The sequence below is a fragment of the Ammospiza caudacuta genome, chromosome 14 (assembly GCF_027887145.1).
Source record: "Ammospiza caudacuta isolate bAmmCau1 chromosome 14, bAmmCau1.pri, whole genome shotgun sequence".
Lineage (NCBI taxonomy): Eukaryota > Metazoa > Chordata > Aves > Passeriformes > Passerellidae > Ammospiza > Ammospiza caudacuta.
The window spans coordinates 11,985,691-12,005,930 of record NC_080606.1 but is presented as its reverse complement, the minus strand read 5'-3'; the positions used below and the strand labels follow the sequence as shown (position 1 = coordinate 12,005,930).

The 20,240-nt window shown below is 43.8% G+C and overlaps 1 protein-coding gene across 1 annotated transcript in view; it reads right to left on the bottom strand.

Annotated features, from left to right (window-relative positions):
- Nucleotides 1-20,240, bottom strand: part of NRK (Nik related kinase) — an 87,140-nt gene that overhangs the window by 23,352 nt on the left and 43,548 nt on the right. Inside the window, exons 11-20 of the mRNA XM_058814211.1 lie at nucleotides 19,128-19,200; nucleotides 18,529-18,724; nucleotides 17,067-17,231; nucleotides 16,165-16,323; nucleotides 12,953-13,102; nucleotides 7,678-7,809; nucleotides 5,394-5,461; nucleotides 4,217-4,332; nucleotides 2,062-2,159; nucleotides 1,553-1,680 (exon numbers count right to left, since the gene is read on the bottom strand). Of these exons, the coding sequence (XP_058670194.1) occupies nucleotides 1,553-1,680; nucleotides 2,062-2,159; nucleotides 4,217-4,332; nucleotides 5,394-5,461; nucleotides 7,678-7,809; nucleotides 12,953-13,102; nucleotides 16,165-16,323; nucleotides 17,067-17,231; nucleotides 18,529-18,724; nucleotides 19,128-19,200 (1,285 nt within the window). The remainder of the gene's footprint in view (nucleotides 1-1,552; nucleotides 1,681-2,061; nucleotides 2,160-4,216; nucleotides 4,333-5,393; nucleotides 5,462-7,677; nucleotides 7,810-12,952; nucleotides 13,103-16,164; nucleotides 16,324-17,066; nucleotides 17,232-18,528; nucleotides 18,725-19,127; nucleotides 19,201-20,240) is intronic.

The window sequence follows — 20,240 nt, the reverse complement described above, 5'->3', positions numbered from 1 at the left end:
CAAGGTGAAGGGACTTTGTTAATATCAAGATTACACCTATGGTTTTACAGGGGCTCTTGCAGTGGCTGTGTGCACAGGAAGGTAAATGTGACAAGGAGCATCCTAACTGCACCTCTTCAGAGGATAGGTGGATCTCAGACACAGAGGAGATGCAAATAACAAATGCAGAGTTCCAAAGGCAGTGATATCACTCCTTCAAATCATACAGCATGCAAGGATCACAGCAATCTGACACTTACACAGCAAAGTCATTGCTACAGGGCAAATCCATATTTTTATGTAGAGTCTTTCTGAGGTCTAGGATGAATTCTACGACCTAGAGTGAATAAAACTTTTTACAGATCAGAATAAGGTGGTTTAGAAGAGGATCAGTAGGAAAACAAAGGCATTACAGTGAAAGTCAGCTCTTTCAGGTGCACTGAATAAGCTACAAGATTTTTAACTATCTTTTTCCTCATCTCAGCCTTGAAAATGAACTTCAGAAATGCAAATAAGCAGCATATGTAGGCACAAAAATTCTACCTCTTCAGAACAGCAGAGGGGAAATGAGTGGTACCAGCCCAACACAATAACCTGCCAACAATGCTCCAAATCTGGGCATCTCTGCCTGACACCTGACAAAACTGCATCTGTAATTCTGTCAGAAGAGCAAGAGCCCCATCCCAGAGAGCTCTGTGGCCCTGGGATACACTTCAAAATAAATCCTAAAAGCTGAATTTAACTGGAGTCCCTTTGCAAGAAAATCAGAAGTTTCATTCACCAATGCTAAAAAATGTTTGTGTTTGCTGTTCCTGACCCCCTGACTCCCTTCTCTTGGAGTAGCAAGCTATTCCTGCTCCACTATTTGTCAGTAGAATACACATTTTACATGGCAGGTAGAACAACACAAGATGTCAGTCACAAAACCAGCAAGATAAACTGGAAAGCTACAGAGACACAGTTCAGGTGCGATCAGCTGTAGGACAAGCCACAGCATCAGCTGAAAAGCACAGCAGATACAGAATGTCAGTATTAAAAATACAGCACATTTTACAAAACCATCTCTCCTTTTCATGAACAGCCCTGGTGAAGAAATCAACTTTCCAGTGGCAATTATTTCTCCCAGAGTGAAGAGACTGTGTGATCTCAAGGGTCATGTTTGCCTTGTTTTCTCCAGTATAACCTGTATTTGTCATGAAGGCATACAGTTTTTACAGTTTTGTTTCCCTTTCCTTTTTTCTTTCAAAAATTCCATCAAAATGTAGATCAATGTGAACTAATCCCTATAAAAGCACTACCCAGTATATCCAGTTAAAACAAGACATTTCCTCATTGTCCCAGGGCAGTAAGTCATCAAGTATATTATTACCCTGTACACATCTGATGGAGCAAACATTTACCCCCAGGAGTTCATTAAAATGCAAATAAATTGCTTAATTACAACTGACACAAATGAGTGATAGCAACTTCAAAGGAGAGAGAGTATTTAGGCATGCCAGCTTTTCCTAAGTATTTAGAATTGTATAACGAGAATAACATTATTAATAATAATAATAATAACAATCAAGCCAACCTTGTGTGATTTGTGTCATCTTCCTCACTGCTGCTGCTGCTGCTGCCTTCATCACTTGAGGAGGAATAGTCTGCTGCTTTTAACAAGGAGTTGGCACTGTCCTTCACCTTGGCAAAGGGGCCTGGACTCTGAGCAAAGAAAACTCAGCTGAAGAACCCACTGTTAAACAGCACCTGCTGTATTTTACTGTCCCAGCATACACAGTTATTCACTTCCACCCCAAAAAAAGCTTTACTAGGAAGCTGATCTGGTTCTGTTGGTCCATACAGGTGGGCACTCACACAGGAAAGTGACTTGAGCCAAAACTGGACACTCTGCTGAGGACCTGAGCTGGACAAAAGTCAGACCTGGACTGAGAGCACTGAGCCTGAGCCAGCCTCACACACCCCTCAGGCTGACTCATGAGTGACAACAAATTCACGCACCAAAACAGAGCTGTCTGCACAGACAGACCTCTCAGTGAAAACGATGGACAAATCAAAAGTATCAGTGGATTTAAAAGAACCTACTGCAATCTGGCCTGGATGAGAAACTTTTTCAGGCTTCTGATGCAGCTGCATGTGGTTCTGGGACAAAACATTCTCTGCCTTGGCCAGTCCTGGATTCCCTGGGGGTAAAAAACCACAAAAGTTTCTTTTTTTAAGTGTACATACAGCAGGTGAGAGAGCAAGACAAGCACACATAGCTAGGACCCAAAGAAGATACCAGTCTCTGCTGATAAACTTCTCTTTTCTCTTTGTTGCAAAGGAAAATCTCATTGCTTGTTTCCCAGTGGTTCTAGAAGCTGCAATATTACATACATAAATTGATACCGGTGCACTTTCATGCAGCAAGAGTAAGACAAGCAAACCAAACCCTTGGTAACACACTCCCATTGCACATCAGCAAGAGCTCCATGGAAAGGGAGCAAGGGAAAAGGTGAGGGCATCCTAATACCTTCCTTCAAGCCTTCAAGGGATGCTCTGCATACAAGCCACTGTCCCCTCATCCTGCCCTGGGACACACTGGCCAGCTCAACACTTGCCATTTTCAGCAGCTTCTCCCATGACTACCCCACTGTTACCAACAGGACTCCCTGTGAGTTAAGGGGGGAGAATTCAAGCTCACACAAATTAGGATTCACATTTGGTAATTTAGTTTTGTCACAATGGTTTCATGTCTTCATCCATTTTGCAAAGCTTTCAAAACTCACAATTCCTTACTGGTCAATAAGCAACTAAGCAACTCAGCAGAACTATTAGCTTTAAAGTATTTATAGCCCTTTCCTCCAATTCATTATCCCTGTGGGTTTGGGAAAGCAACAAACTCCATCTGAAATGCCATATGCCAGAACAAGCTGTAATTTAATGACACTTAAGAACTCAAGGAGACAGTTTAAACCACAAGGGAGGTTTTCTATTCTTTCCATTTCTGGTGAGATTTTTGTTTCTCCATGCCAAAATAGCATAGGAGTTACACATCACATGGACTCTGCAAAGTTGAGCTGGGCTGTTGCATGTTGTTCAACTCTGTTATTCAAACACAAAATGACATAAGAGCAAAAAGAAACAAAACCCAAGCAATTTAAAATGTGATTTGGATTTCTCTTGAAGAAAAGCTTCCTATTCTGTGTAGCTGGTAAAAGCAAAGCTGGCTTGATTGTGTAAGAGTAATAAATAAGCAATTTGTTCTCCGTTATCAAGGGCTTTTAAATTAACAATGTAAACCTCAATATAAAAATAAATGACCTCATAAGATCACTGGGGTGGTTTCAGAACATTTTTTGCATCCACCCTGCTTTGACGTGGATTCCCCATGTTCCCAGTCTTTAGTGGCCAACCTGGATGCATGGCCTTGTGACACACCAGAGCTCTGTGAGGGGCTGCACAAGAACTGCCCTGCAGCTGACCCACAGCAAACATCCATGGGAGTAGCAAGAGAGAAAAAAAGCTGTCCATTTCTCCACATCCCCATCTGCCAGAACCTCAGCAACCAGAATCTGTACTGCAAAACACTCCACAACCATGAGCAAGCTGCTGCATTCCTACACCACTTCCCGACAGCAAAGGAGATTACTAAGCTGTACTTTGCCTAAATCAGATGGTTTTATCTTCCTTTTAACTTCTAATGCCCTTTTTTTTTCAATTCCACTATCTTTCTGCACATAAAAGAATACTGGAGAAATATTTCATAATGTGCTGTAGAGAGAGATTTATGCTTTATGTTCCTTTTGCCAGTATATTATTAGAGTGCAGAAATATTAGTGTACATCAACTGCTTAAGTGTATCATCTTATCAGTGGGCAGTGCAAAGAGCAGAATTTGCCAATGAGTGAGTATCAGTATTGAATTACATCTGTATTTCTGGAATGTTGGCTCTGCTGAGTTTCAATTGTGTCACTAACTGCAACAGAAATTATTTTTTCCAATTCTTAATTGACGCAATTCAAATTTTCCATATGAAAATATATTCACAGTCACTTTTCTAACTCAAAAGAGGAAGTAAATATATTTTAGGGACATGGGACCATAAAATCCAGAGGGCTTTCAAAAGCCTCTCACCAGAGGATGTGATTAAAAGGACATATCCCGTTTGCAATGCAGAACTTGACATCCTGCAGACGACCATTTCATGTGACAGGAGTTTAGCACATTCTAACTGACGGATTTTTGACTTAGGAATCACCTGAGGTTGACCAGCTGCTCTGATGAGATCCCATCTCCCACTGCTTGGTGCCAGGAGTGCTGCTGCTACTGTTCAGCTTCAGAGCATGTCCCCCAGGGGATGACTGATGAGTGTTACTGAGCAGAAAGACAAAAAGCAGATGAGACTCTCGTGTGCTAGAACAGAGACTGGAACAGAGCTCCTGCTGTTACAGTACAAGGTCATATTCTGGATAACTAAACTTCATTGCTGCTCCAAGCAGGGCCACCCAGGAGTGAGAGGAGATGATGGAGGGGACAGTTTCCTCTGGGCAGTCATCCTGGGAGACTAGAGATTTCCAAGTCATTACTAAATATCCTACATTACATCTCCCTTGGAATCTTCAGAGTCAAATGTCAGTCCTGATTCCAAAATCTCATGGCTTGACAACTCAAGAGAATTGCTCTACTACCTTCCTAGAATATACATCAGCAGTCACTTATCAGTGGAGAAAGAAATGCATTGGACAGTAAAATAAACTGCCAAGCCAGTGGCTCAACCAGAAAACCAGTCCCAGAAGTCACTCATTTGTAACACTGACAATTATTTATAAATTTCTTTTCTGCTTTGCCTCCTGTAATTCCCAAGTGGGGAACATTTAGGGCTTGATTTCACTTGAAAATTATTTCAGAAGATGTTTCTGACTCTGACTCATCAGAAATGCTGCACATCACTTTGTTATTTCAGCTAAATCTACTTCACTTTCCAGTCTCTCCAACCCATTCTGTTCCCTGATTAGACATCCAGTGGGGGCTGCCCTTTACTGCTGAGCTCTAGACATCCTTGGTCTTTTCTCCTGGGATATGAAAAAAGTACACCAGCCTTAAGGGCAGACTGCCAAAAATGTCACAATACATCTACAAGCTCCCTGTTCAAGCTGCAATCAAGCAAAACAAGCTGCACAAGCTGTAATTAAAAGTGCCTGTACAAGGAGTTGGGGTCAGACCCCCCTCACCAAAGCATCCAGACACCTGACTGTCCTTTGAAACCAATGCCACTGAGGTAGATCATCTGCCAGATACTTCAGTTTTCCTACTGACAATAAAGCAGTATTAAAAAATTACTTTAGGCATCGAACACAGTATAAGCACAGTGCATGTCTATAAAATATACAGTGTAAATTTAGTTTAGAATAAGCACAAAACACTTTAGAGCTTACCTTGAAAGGCATCTCTGATGGCCAGGCTGATCCCTGCTGTAAAATTTTGAGGTTGTCCTTTCTGGAACCTTAAGGATTTAATCAAACATTTCAAGGTTGCTATTGATATTTTAATAAATAAACCAAGTCAATAAACCTTGATAATGCTTATCCTGTATCAATGAAAAAATAAACAGAAATGAACAATAGTTCAGTGGAACCTGTGGGGAGGTATTCCATGATATCAGCACTGGACGCCGCAAGTCAGCAGCAGGTGCTTCCAGTTTACTCTCAGCCAGTGCAGTCTATCAGGGGTGCAGACAGAAAGAGGTTTGCACCTTTCCTCAGAGTCAGTATCATTCCTGGTCAATATTTAAAGCAGACAGTGAAAGGCACCTGCAGTCACTGAATGCAGCTTTCCCCAGCTGGTGGATTACCTCATGTTGTTACCACAGGCTGGGGAATGAGACACCCACACACGCCCCAACTGCAAAGTAATAAAATAAATACACACATGGGCATATGACTTCCTGCTCAAATAGTCTTGGACTTGTTCTTAGAAATTCTGTTAGAAAGAGAAACACACTATCACCTCAATTACACAAACTAACAAGCTTTTCCACAACAAGCCAGACCTTTTCACCAAACAGGCTGCTACAAATACCTGGTCTAACAAAAGAGGTGTGTCTGCAATCACAGATTCTGCAGATATTATATGTGTGCAGATATCATACACTGTGTTGATTTGGCATGGCCTGGTTTTTGGTAGCAGGGGGAACACAGAAGTGGCTTCCGTGAGGAGCTGCTGGAAGCTTCCACCGCGTCTGACAGAGACGATCCTGATGGCTCTGGAGATGGACATGCTGCTGGCCCAATTAGAGATGTCAGTAACCCCTCTGTGATGCCATATTTAAGAAGAAAATCCAAACAGCACTGGCAGTTTTTCCCCAGAGCTGGTGAGGTGCCCCTCCCAGGGCCGTCCCAGCACAGCCCCAGTGCTGTGTGATCTGTGCCGCCCCAGCCGCCGCCATCTCGGTGCGGCCTGCAGCGAGCCCGGCCTGCATGGCCGCCCCAGCCAGCCCCGCTGAGGGCAGGAGGGCAGGGCCGGCAGCGGCTTCTCCTGCCCGGGGCCCTCACCAAGAGAGGCCTCAAACAACGCCAGGGCCGCCATTGCCCACACAATGGCAGCAGGGCTGCCTGGCCAGCTGTGAAAACATGGCGGGTGAACCTAAACCTAAACCTGACACTGAACCTGAACAAGATCAACCTCTCAGCTGCGGCATCCTGTGGGAATCTTTGAGTTGATGGAACTTGTTGGCAATGGTACTTACACCAGTTTTACTTCTAGTCAGAGAAGAGGAGCAAGTGAGAACATGTGAGGGAAACAACATGGTGGCGCCAAGGTCAATGGAAAAAGAGGGGGAGGAGGTGCTCCAAGCACCGCACACGAGATCTCTCTGCAGGCCATGGTGAGGAGCATGGTGAAACAAACTGTTCCCCTGTAATGCATGAAGTCCACAGGGGATGCAGAGATCCACTCACAGCCCATGGGAAAAGTGCTCACACCACAGTGGGTGGGTGCCAGAGAAAGCTGTGATCCAGTGAGAGACCTGAATGGAGAGAGAGGGCCCCTGCTTCTAGAGACAGAGACAGGGCCCTTGCTTCCAAACTAGAGCATCCTATCCTTAGAGGATGGCACCCTGTGAAGGGGTAAGCCATGCCACATCCCTCCCATGTTTACCTGTGGGAGGGACCCCACAGCACAGCAGAGGAAAGACTCTTCTCCCTGAGCAAACAGAGGATCTCGAGTGATGAACTGACCAAATCCCCACACCCTGTCTCCCTGCACTGTTGATGGGAAGGAGGGAGGGGCTGAGGGGAAATAAGGTGTTTTAAAGGCTTATTTTACTTCTCATTATCCTCCTCTGACTCTGTTAATAATAAATTTACTTTATACCTTTAAATTTGAACCTGTTTTGCCCTTAGAGTGTCTTCTCCCAGTCCTCAGCTCATGAGCCCTTTGTTAATTCTTTTCCCTCTCCTCTGCTCAGCTGAGAGCAAAAGAAGGTGAGTGAATGGCTTTCGTGGGTGCCTGGCATTTGGCCAGTGTCAAACCACGACATACACATACACATAAACCCACACCACCAACCTCCTTGTAAATTTGCATCTTTCTTTCTAGATTAGTGTGACCCAGTTTATACACAAGGAACGAGATTTTCAGAGTTTCACAAAGTGTAGAGTGCGGATACTACACAGTGCAGTGCAATCAACCCCCAGTACAAACACCCCGAGTTTTACCCACCTTTGGGGGCTGCTCTTTGCTGTGGCTCATGCTCCAGAACACCTCATCCTGCCCAGGGCTGAGTGGAGCTGTCACCACGTCTGACAGGGAGCTGCTGTGGTACACGTCCTTACTAGCCCGGAAATTCTCACACTTGAAATAAACAAAACACGTGGTGGTGAATTGCACTTCCCTGCCTACCTAACAGGCTGCAGTCTCAACAGAGATCAATGGTTCTGCCTTGGAGATTAAACATTTACTAAGTGTAGCAGGAATATTGTGTCTGGATAGAGCCCTACTCACCTTGCTCACTGTGCAGTGAGCTATTCATTTCCAGCATGTTAGCACAAATATCCCAAGGTGAAAGGTACAACAAAAAGAAATAGTAAAAACATCTATTCTCTGTGTGTATATATATATATATATATATATATATATATATATATATATATACACAGACACACCTTTCTTAAATCTGTGGAGAAGCAACTAGGTCACTGGCAATGCACAGGCAACTAACTACCTGGATGATGCAAAAAATGCTGTGGAATCACTAAGTTTCATTCAAACCTGGACAATGCTTCCACTGCAGGATTTCCATAGTCTAATCACCATTGGAACTCACCTCCCCTAACTTAGATATTGACTTCCAAGCTATTCATTGCATGGCCACCACCAACTCACAGTCAGTGGAGGCAAATTGCCTGCTGCAAAGACTTTTTAAGTGCTCCAGTGATTATGAGGGGACCCTGGTCCTCCTCTGAAACAAATTTTTCAATTACTTGAAAAAAAGAAAGATCAAACTTGAGAATGCAGCAAGAAAGAATGTAATTATGTTCAGATTACACCCTCATGGGTGGTCAAGTCCAGGTGATCCCATTGCAGCCACCTGTGTTTAAAACATCTGTAAAGGCATCCACTTAGAGCACTAGGATAGCAAAAACCCCAATCACAGCAGAGGAAGGGGAAGGAATCAAGTTACTTCCTTACAAAGTCTTCACTTAAGGGGACCAAGAAGTAAGTGGTGCAAAACTCAAGCTAAAATATTCAATATTTGGTTCTCTGATTTTTTCTGCATGTAAAAGAAGAAACTCAGAGTTAAATGTATCAGCTGAGAGTACTGCCTCCCTGAAATGAGAAATCCTCTTGGACACAAGACCAAGACAGAGCACACAGAAACTCTGTCTGAGCTGGGCCTGTCTGCAGGGCAGATTCTGCTATGCTGGAATCAGTTTGATACTACAGAAACAGAAGTATTAGAGGAATGCCTGAAGCTGTACCACTCTCTGCTTCACCTTGTCTGATCTCCTATGCAATGCTGGGCCAGGGCTCTCTGGGAGGTGCCTCTTCCTCAAACACACAACAAGATCAGCACCTCCAACACTTGGAGGCCTAAGAATGAAGTTTGCAATTTTTTAATGAGTCAGAGTTCAAACTCCTGTGTCCCAACTGAGTTACTGCACTTTAGAGGCACTTGCAGTACATTTTCCCCAAAGAATTACTCAGATGAGTATTTTATTGATTTATCAGGTAAGTCCATACAATTCTCCAGTTTATCCATCCTAAAAAGTAAATCACTGTAACTAGAACTTCACACAGCTTTCAAGAAGATAATAGGATTATGAACCCTCTGTAACTGTACAAGACTGAATTCCATGGGAACAATGTTCAATGTCAACTAAATACTGATAGACAGTAATTCCAAAACTAGATAAAAGATGTCAAAGACACCTCATTGCAACCTCCCAGACCTGTATGGCAAAGTCAACTGCTAAAATCAATCCTCAGAAGTTCACTTGGTTATTCAGGTGCTTTTCCTGTCTTTTTGGGACAATATGTTCTGTTGACTCTCTTTAGAGAAAACAGCTTTTTCAGCAGTTGTAACATATGTCCTTTCAAAATACCTTTTTGTCCAACAAGATTGTTTCTAATAACAGTTTTTAGTTAACCAGAATTATTTGAGCAGCAAAGTGCTCACCTGAAGAGATTCATTGTGGGTACAGAAACAGATTTTGTAGCAGGTGTATTATTATCAGAATATAGGAGGATTTTCTTTTCCTTGCCATTTTTTCAATAAGATACATATATTTCTTTTTAAATTCCAGCCTTTGAGTCCTGCTGATTACCAGAAAACTATTTGTGTTTAAAAGCATGGATAAGCTTTGCTGAGTCATTATATAAGTGAATCCAAACTCTGCCCAGTACACCAGCTCTATGCAAAGCCAGGAACAGATACCTGCTTCCACAAGCAAGCCAAAACCATCTCAGATAACCCCCATAATCAGTGTTTGATATTCTCCTTAGGTTTGTATAGGAAAAATAATTTAAACCCCTCCACCTAACAATGATTCTAAACAACTGAGATTTGAACTTTAAATTGTTTTTCTTGTAAGTAATATCTAAAGAACAGCAGCTCTCCTCAAGCACAGAAAGCATTGGTAGAGAAAGTGTTACCTACTGTGCGTCCTCAAACCATAAAGGGACATGTAGCTGAGCTAAGAGAAAGAACACTTTGATTCACAAGATAACATAAGGTGATACAGCACAAAAGACTCATTACTAGAGTTAGTTTAAAACCATTTAGAAGCAAGAAGTTTTGAAAAGAGGCTGTGCTGCTTTTTGGAGGATGCCCAAGTTACTAATTTGAACTGAATCTACATAGAGGAGATAAAGTGCAAGTGCTGTTAGGAGACAGCATAAGGAAAAGGAATTTCTTAAACTTCTGAGCAGGTATTCTGGGATACTAGGGCACTCCATGGCTTTACACACAGCTAGCTCTTGTAATATTGTTACACTTCTTGTTCAGATTCAGTCACATCACCCCACACAACAGAGAATATCTACCTAGCAAATCCTATAGGAAAACTACAGGAGTTAATTAAAAATGGAGCTTATTTCAGATGTGAGCTAAATTTTTCCACAAGTCAGGCAGCAGGAGATGCTGGGCAGAAGATCAGACTCAGTGACTTTGTTCAAGAAGCCTCTGTGGAATTCTGCAAGCAGTCCAAACCAGCTCATCCCACACCAGCACAACCAGAGAGCCAGATCTGCTGTGTACTGCAGCAAACACAAACCTGGAACAGAGCAGGTGGAATTGTACACTCTGACTCTCACATTTGCCACAGCAGACAGAAAGGATGTAAGGCATTGAGAAATCACGCTCCTTTCACCTCAGGAGCTGTGTAAAGTTTTTCAGTGAAATAATTCTGAGAGAGATATGGGCATCCAGGACATGCCACAAGATCTCACAGAATATGACTGTTGAAAATAAGCAATTTTTGTCTGAGCAGAGCAGTGATGGCAAACTCTCTGACAAACCTGGCTGGAAGTTCTTCAGTGCAGGATCTCTGATGAATTCAGCTTGCATTTTAACTCCACAGTTGACTTTTATTTTAAATCAACTAGGCACCCACATACTGAATTTCACAAGTGTATTTTTGTGGTTTTTAATCTCCAGGTTTTTAATCTCCAGGTGACTACCTGACCCATCACTTGTATTGCCTAAACACCTCATGCAGTCAATGCAGGCAGCGTGTCCAAACATGCTGCCATTAGCAGCAACAGCTGCTCCCAACCAGCAAAGGGAAAAATAACCCTTCAGGGGATTGATAAATTACCCATTGAAGCTCATGTGGACTCCATGTGAACACAGCAGGCAGCAGCACAGATTGGCTTCTCCCTGTCCACACACACTGTCAGCTGGAGCTCTGCCTTGTGAGGGGGTACCAGGGCACCTCCCAGCAGAGACTGAAATCACAGCAACCACTGTGCATCACTTGCTGCTGTTATCCTTAAGTAACACCATCACTCTGAACAGCATACATTTTCTGTAGTGTAATCTCCATCAAGAAATGTGAAAGAAGTTGGTAAATACTGCTTCATTCCTCACCACTCCCCTCAGTAACTTGGAGAGGTGCTACAAAACAGGAAAGCACTGACAGGGTGCAGAGGAATGACCTTGTCCCAGGTGCAGCCTCTCATCCCAGGAGCGGCTCCCAAGAAGGACAAGACTATCCTCTGTACAGCCACTGTACTCCTGCAGAATCCCAAATGCCCTGCAATAAACTATGGATGCTCCCACTGCTATCACAGGGCTGAAATATTTGCCTCAGGGAAGCGCCAGCCTCTGCCCAAGGCTAAGCTACAAATGTCCTTCTTGTAGACCTTGCAATAGCTCTCCAGTGATTTGATGCTGCAAGCCAGGCCATCAACTCAGCCCACTAAAAATACTCATGACTTGAAACAATAAACAGGCCCTGGAAAAAAAGGATGTGAGAAGACAAACATAAATATTTTTCCAGGTAAAAGCTATCAGGTGAAATGAGGCCTTTCTGCTCACAACATCTGTTTCTGGTGATTTTTCCATCATCACCAAAGAGCAAAGCAAGCTGAAGAGGAAAGGCACAGGGAGGCTTTGACTCAGAGACATTAAGAGCCAGCTATCATCCACCTCCCAGACTCCGAGACTCGCTCCAGGGCACGAGCCAAAGCAGGATAAGGGAGAGCTGCTTCCCCAAATCCTCCTGCTGGGGAATTTCAGCTACTCTGATATCTGCTGGGAAAGCAGCATGGTGAGCTGAAGGCAATCCAGCAAACCCTGGAATGCACAGAGGGTAACTTTTCCAGCCAGGTGATAGGCAGCCCTGCCAGGGGGGATGCTGGTTCTGAGGGTCACCAGCGCAGGGGAGCTAATCAGTGAATTCAAGGCTGGAGCAGCTGGGGCTGCAGTGATCACACACTGGTGGAGTTCATAGTCCATAGTCATAAGGATATGGCTCAGGCAAAGGGTGAAGTCAGAACCCTGAATTTTAGGAAAGTAAGGAAAGAAATTTTTATGATGAGGGTGGTGCAACACTGGAGAAGGTTGCCCAGAGAGGCTGCACATGCCCCATCTCTGGAGACATTCAAAACCAGGCTGGACAGGGCTCTGTGCAACCTGATCTAGTTGAAATGTGCCTGCTCGTGGCAGGGAGGCTTGGCTAAGTGACTTTTAAAGGTCCCTTCTGACCCAAACCATCCTATAACTCTGTGACCTTTCATGCAGGATGTTCACCTGAAGCTCATGACAAGCCAAAACAACAATGAGTTTACGAAACATTTAGGATAATACAGTCTGATCTCATAGTAATAACCCATAATTACAGCTATGCTCAGAGAAGCATACAGGCTCATGCTGCTGCCTGGTGAGACAGTGTGACATGCACTGAAAGCAGCTGAGCTGCCACCAATAACCCACCCTCCTCTGCAGCCTGTGGTGCCTAGAGCCACCCCTGTCCCTCCCCAGGCAGTGCAGTACCTGCACGAGCAGGGCTCTCTGTGGGGCAGGCGTGCAGGGGCTGGAGCTGCTCCCGGATCCCATCCTGGGCTGCGCGGGGGCCTCGTGTCCCAGCGCCGCCGGCCACAGCGGGGGCTGCACGCTGTCACTCTGCTTGGCTCGCTCCTCCGCCTGGGAAGGACAAAAGCAGCAGCACATTGCACAGAGAGCCCCAGTTCATGGGCTAGATGCTGTTTCATGGCAGCACAGAACACATCACCTCCAATGGACCTTCCCACCGAGGAGGACAGCCCTGGCACAGCACAAACCACCATCTCCTCTCTATTTGCCGCCCTTCCTCCTCCATCAAGTTTCCAAACAGAGCAAGGAGAAGGGCTTGAGTTTCCATCTGCTGTATTCTACGCCACTCCTTTGGCTGCAGGCTGAGATTTTAGCTGGGAGGAATCATCTGTCTATACTTACTTATCTTTGACAACATGCAGCCTCTGTTTTGCTGTGCATTAATTACCCCCTTCCACAGCATTGACATTACTGCACTTTGCTTTTTACCTTAAAACACTTTCAACACTCTGTCTTTTGGTATGTTACTTGTGTGAAAGACTGAGGAACATGATCTAGAAGGAATAAATTTCCTGAGGGCATTGCTCATTACAAAAGTCTTTATCCTGTGGTTTTGACTCCACTATGCTTTTCAATTCTGTTCAACATGACTAATTCCCATTCTCTAATGTAAATCTTCAGCATATCCTCTGATTCAACAGCCTGGAAACAGCTCTACACAGTAAACTAGAGATTAATGCCATAAAAATACCCTGTATCTGTGTTAGGGTGGGCATTCTTAACAGTATCTCCCACTATATCTGGATGTTTGTGCTTGTATCAGAAAGGTAAGCATATTCTTAGCACAGCCTAGAAACTGCTGAGGACATGAAAAATTATTCCACTTTGTCTCACTGTGGAAAAAAAGAAGACCAAAACCTAAAAAAAAAACCCCAGTTACTAAAACAAGCAACCACAGCCAAACCACGAAATTCTAACTCCAGTGAACACACTCTTGAGGCCACATTTTCATTACCTACAACTTGTAATAATGAAAGGCAAATTTTACTATAAGCAAGGAAGAAAATGTAAAAGCCAGAGATGATAATTCACCCCTCAGCTCTGGGCCCAAGGAACTCCCAAGAGAGGGTTCTGCACCCCCAAACATTAAACTTGAGGCTTTGGAGGGCTTTAGGGTTTTTAGTTTGTTTTTAATGTCTCAATGAAACTATAATTCTTGTGCTCTTCTGTGTATTGATGACTGGTCCTAGAAATGGGAGCCCTAAAAAGTACAAACAAACTCACTGTTGAGTAGGCTACCACTGTCCCCATACAGGTACCTCTCAACAGAGGAGCTAACATCTCTGTTGCTAATGAACTGGAAAAGTTCAGCATCAACAGGAGCAAAATCTCTGACTTATCCCTGTTAAAAACAGTTACAACTTTAAAGCATTTTCAGATCACTGCAAATAGTTAAGACTGCTGACAAAGAAGTCTCAACCAAAAAAGGCTGTACCACCAATTATGAATTTAGTGGAAGGATCTATGACTTCCAAGAAGTTCTGAGATTAAGTAAATAATATTGTACAATATCCTTAAAACTCGAACATATTGTTGCAGCCATGACGACAAAAGCCTCATGCTGTGAACTTAAAAAGCAACTAATCTGCAACTAATTACACTAAATTAAAAGTTAACAGTGACTGTACACTAAATTCTTCATTTTGCTATCAAGGAGTAATTTACAAAACACATACCAAAACAAGAGATGAGTATCTAAGACAGTATTTTATTGGTTTTTTTGTCTTCTAACTACAGTAAAGTAGAAAATAAATTAATCATCAGAGTTGCATTTTCACCCATTAAAGGCCTAGAAAAGGCAAAGCTTTTCTATTGACTTTGATGTTGTGTATTTAGAAAAAGCAGCTTACTTCTCTGTCCACACTCAATTTGCTCCTCAGCTGGAATAAAACCAGCCCTCCATCATCAAACAAATACTGGTTTCAAGAGCAGTTCATTCAAATTTCAGTAACGATTTGCTTAATCAGTCAGTACAATAAAGCCTTTAGAACCAGGGCATTTGTGGTTTTGACAGTTAGGTTGTACTTCAAACAGAATTACTCTCGTTTTCACAAACTGCTGCTCTAACAAGGAGCGTAATATCTTTTGTTTTCCTAACTTCATGCTGCTGCTTAGCTGATTGCAGACTCTATTCAGTTACTCAAATTCATCATTTCACCAATTCTAGCAGTTACATTTAAGTATTTATCAGTGCAGGACATTTCAGCTCAGGGAATAGTTGCAGCACACACACACGAATATGACAAAGATGGCAGCAGCAAGGTGTTAAGAAGCTGCACTGCATTTCTCCTATTTACATGTGCATGAGCTGCCCTCATGCCTCTTTGGGCATTTTGGGAAGATGACTGCATTTTGCCATGACTGCACTGAACATCAGATCCATTCTTCTACTGAGGAGGCACCTGTGAGCTGCTGAGATTTTGACCCAGACTTTAGTGACACAACAAATCACACACCAGCTGTAGAACTGGGTTGACCAGTTGGGATTATATCAAAAAAGCATGCCAGGAATGAGGAGACGGAAATTGACCCAGAGCTTTTCATGGCATGGTGACAGTGACCAGAATGAGTTGGTGGGTAGAAATACTGTCAGAGTTAGCAAAGGAGGAAAATGGATTGCAGTACGGGCTGACTGTATGTGGCTATCCCTGATCCATCAAACCTTATCCTGGGACATAAAAACCAAGAAAAGGCATCACAGGCTGCTTGCTGGGGCACAGAGGTCTGTGCTCAGGGGGCAGGATGCTGTTCTATGCCTGGCTCAGTTCTGTGAACCCTAGCATCAGGCAAAGACCTCTATTAAAGCTCAGGTGGTATTACCTTATTTCATGCCTCTCTGAAAGACAAGGGAATGACACCTATTGACCAGAAGAACCTCATTTGTCCACTCACCAATCAAACACTTCCCTTAACTCAAAAAGAAGTGACAGAACAATACTTCCTTTCCCTTATCCTCTGAATATTAATGGAAACTGAAGACTGCAGCATAAGTGTGTAGAAAAACAGGTCAAGCTCCAGATGTAGGTTTAAAAATCAGTCTGCTCTCTGCTTCAGCATTCCTACAGCATCATAAACTACAAAGCACCAAAATGCTGCCCTGGCCAAGACAGTACCTCTTTGCTTGTGCTGCTTGATGGAGGATGCACTCCCACATTTGAATTCTTGGAAGGCTCCTTCTTCTGCTTGTGGTCATGCTGGAGTGACAGCAGCTGAGTCTGGTCTTTGGGGAGGGTTCTGTGCATCTTCCTGTTGTGCTGCACATCTTCCATCTTCTGAAAGCACAGAGTGATGGACCTCAGAGACAATGATGCCTTGGAGGGCAACCAAGTTGCCTGCTGGAAATTGTGGCTTTTCAAAGAACACAGTGACCACAATTCCAGCAGGGCTGACAGAAGAGTCAGAACCCTGAGTAACAGGAAGAATAAAGTGGCACCAAACACTGTTTGGCTTTTTAGACAGCAGGTCAGAAAAACATATTTGTTCTTTTTACTTTTACTAAAACCAGAGGTCTTTAATCAAACGCTGCATGCTTCTGTTTGATTACAAATCAATTTGCAGCTGAAACATTAGAAAAAACATTGTGGTCAAGGTGACAGACTTGATAACGACAGTTCAGCGTTAAAATTAACCTCTGCTCCACTGTTTTTGTGAAAAAGAAATGGTCCTGGTTACAACATGAATGCAAAATGGGGACTGGAGATGTAAGCTTAGGTTTAGCTGATGCTGGAAGCTTTCAGGGTAAAGGAATTTCAATCAGACCAATTCAGCACAGAGGAACACCAGGGACAAAAGTGGGAGAGGCAGTGTCCCTGCTGTAGATATGGAGGGTGACTCAGTAACATCTAAGTCAACTCAAAGGAAGGCTGAATCTGAGAAGAAGAGGCAGTAAATGCATTAGTGAAGTTCCTCCTTGGTCCATGACTCAGAGGATGGGAACACCCTCAGGGAACTGAGAGAGACATCAGATACAGAACAGGGAGCTGCAAACTGCTGTCAGCAAACACCCTCTTCATACCTGCTTCTTTTCCAATTTCCTCTGTCCATCTACTATGAAGTATTCATCTTCCACAGCCCTTTTGTCTTCTTTGCCCCTTTCCTCTTTCCTCTGACTGACTTTCACCTCTGGCCACCTCTGCTCACACTCCTGCTGCCCCCGTAGCTCCTGCTCTCGCCTCTGGTGCTGGAAGAAAGCCAGGGAACAACATTTTACTTTACTTTAGTACCCACCAGTTACTCATGCCAGGGCTCATAAATCACAAGGCCCATTTCCTGCTCTGCAGTCACTAAAGGGGGGGACACCTGGCACACCACAGAGCAAAAGTGGGCAGGGACAAGCTGCCAACCTCTGCCCTTTTGGCAGCCCAGGGCAGATCTGTTATTTATGAGGCATGTGAGATCTCCCTGACAGCTGACAACTAATCTAATGACAAATGTCTTCCCAACATTTCAAGAAGGGAGGGGTTTTTTTCCCAGTGTTCCCATTTTGCTGGAGCAGCACTGTGCTTCACAGGTGTCAGCTCTGAAGTGTTCACACAATGCTCAAGTTATGTCAGATACAAGAGAGAAGAGACACGTTGATGATTTTTGTGTTGTGCCACTGCAAAAGCGAAACTGAGGGGCTGGAGTGTGTCCAGAGAGGGGCAGCAGAGCTGTGGAAGAGTCTGGAGCACAGGTTTGATGAGGAGCAGCTGAGGGAGCTGAGGGTGTTCAGGAAAGGAGGCTCAGGGGGGACCTTACTGCTGTGCACAACTCCCTGACAAGAGGTTTTAGCCTGGTGGGGGTCAGGCTCTTCTCCCAGGTAACAAACAAGTGGTGCCATTGCAGGTTTGGATTGGATATTAGGAAAAATTTGTTTACTGAAAGGCTGGTCAAGCATTGGAACAGACTGCCCAGGGAAGAGATGGAACCACTTCTCCTGCAAGTGTTGAAAAAGGTATGTGGATGTGGCACTTAGCACCAAGATATAGTGGTGGACATTCAGTGTTGGGTTAATGGTTGGATCCTAGAGGTCTTTTCCAGCCTTAATGGTTCTGTGATTTTATGATTTAGCTCTGCCTCTAAGACAACAGTGTGTCAGGCACCTGAAAGGGCAATCAGCTGCCTTTTAATACCTCAAACAAAAGCAGGGCCAAGACTCAGGACCAGACCAACAGACTGCAAACTGGGGAATACACATGAGGAAGAAATGGGGATCTCTCACCCCATCTACCAGGGCTACCACCACCAAACCTACTCAAGCAAAATGCCCTTCCCCTTCTGCTCACAGAGCAGGGCAGGTTACCAGCAGCAAAAGGACAGAGCCCATCTAAAACCAGCCCATCTAAAAAGTGTTCAAAAGTGACACAGATCTCCCAAGGTGCCAGACTTGATCCAGGTTGAGCTGACAATTTAACACAGCCTTCTTGCCCTGCAAAGCCTACAGGCACATTTTCCATTTGTGATGAGACATGGAATAACAGCACAAGCCAGGCCCCTACATCCTCCAGCCTCCTCCTCTGCTCCTTCTGCTGCTCGATGCGCTTCTGCCGCTCTGCCAGCAGCTGCTGCTTGTACTTCTCCTGGTCCTTCGGCTGCTGCTGCTGCCGGTGAGGGTCTGAGCGGTTCTTGTTCTCCTGCTGCAGCCGCAGGAACTCGCGGCGCAGAGTCGACTCCCCCGGGAGATTAACGATGGAGCTGAAACAAAGAGCAGGTTTCTACATGACAAAACACAGCATTAAAGAGAGAACAGAGGTACTTTGAGAATGTTTGCTGTCCTATGTTAGCAAATCATGATGTATTTCTAGCAGGTGACTCTACAGCAACACTTGGTGTGCTACAAACCAGCCTGAAGCTGATTATTGGGTCCTTCATTTGAGAGTTTCCCCCCTATTGCAAGGAAAGTAAAGCAGCAGCCTATTACAGGCATTTCATACTCAGCAGTTATGTTTGACAGCTACAAAACAGTTAAAACTACTAAAGGGGACCTAGGGGACTAGGGATTCAGAGCAAGTTAAAAAAGCTGTTCTGGCTGAGGAGAGCTGCCTTCAATGAGAACAGCTTGGGCAGTCAAATTTTCTATTTCAGTAATAAAATTAACCTTGGTTCTCCTTCATCTTCATTCAGCTCATCATCTTCCTCCTCACTTCCACTGTAATCATAGTCTGTTTCTTCTGAAAAAGAGAATAAACAAACACCAGAGGAGGATGCTGTTATTTGAGACATGATCTTGAACTTTATCTCTGAGCAATCAGCCTGAACTACAGGCTAAGGAGGAACTGGAATTTAAAAGTCACATGTTGTAGAGGGAGGCTGAGGGAAGGCAAAATATCCATGTACATAATTCAAAATCTAGTTCAGTTAATGATTCAGGGCAGCCCCTTTACAGACACCCACCTTTTCCCATGACTGACTGTATTGGTTTTGCAAAACTAACCTACTTCCATAATCTGAAGCAAATTAGGCTAAACCCACAGAGAAACCCAACCCCCACAGCACCACCAGCAGAGGGGTTCTCAAAAACACATTTAGGTAGGACATAAAATCTTACACTGCCCTGCTCTGCTGTCATGGCTATGCTGAGGCCACCAGTAAATCCAGGTTTTCCTTTTGTATCAAAGGGAATAATTAGGTAAGCAAAAAAAGAAAACATAAACTAATACTAGTTTTATCACAATGTTTTAAAGGCTGACCGATAGTTTTAAAGTTCTCTTCAAGACTGACATGAAGGCAGTTTTTATGGGATAATTTCAAACTGGTCCTACCCTGCATTGTTGGCTGTAGTACATGCTAAATTGTCACTTCATTTTTCTTTTGAAATTACTATTTTGAAGTGTGTAGTCTGGCAATTCCATACTATTCTCCTCCTCAGAGGGGTTTTGATTAAAAATAGTATTTTCAGGTCAAAATATAACTATTTATGAAGAAGTGGCATCTTTGCACTCCTCCACACCTCTCAAGAGCATTTGTGAGAAATTCCAACTCACTGTCTTTCCATTTCAGTGTGCTTTGAGATTCACAGCTGAAAGAGATGGCAGAATTTGCAGCTACTACTGGAGTCAGTAAATCTACTTTGCAACAGCAATTTAATTTTAGATGCAAATATTCCTGTTTATAAGAAACCTTCCAACACCACAGTGCTTTTCCAGTTTGCTCTCACAGTCCCTGATCTTCACATCATTTCTGGCAGTATAAAACACGCTGAAGGGGAAAA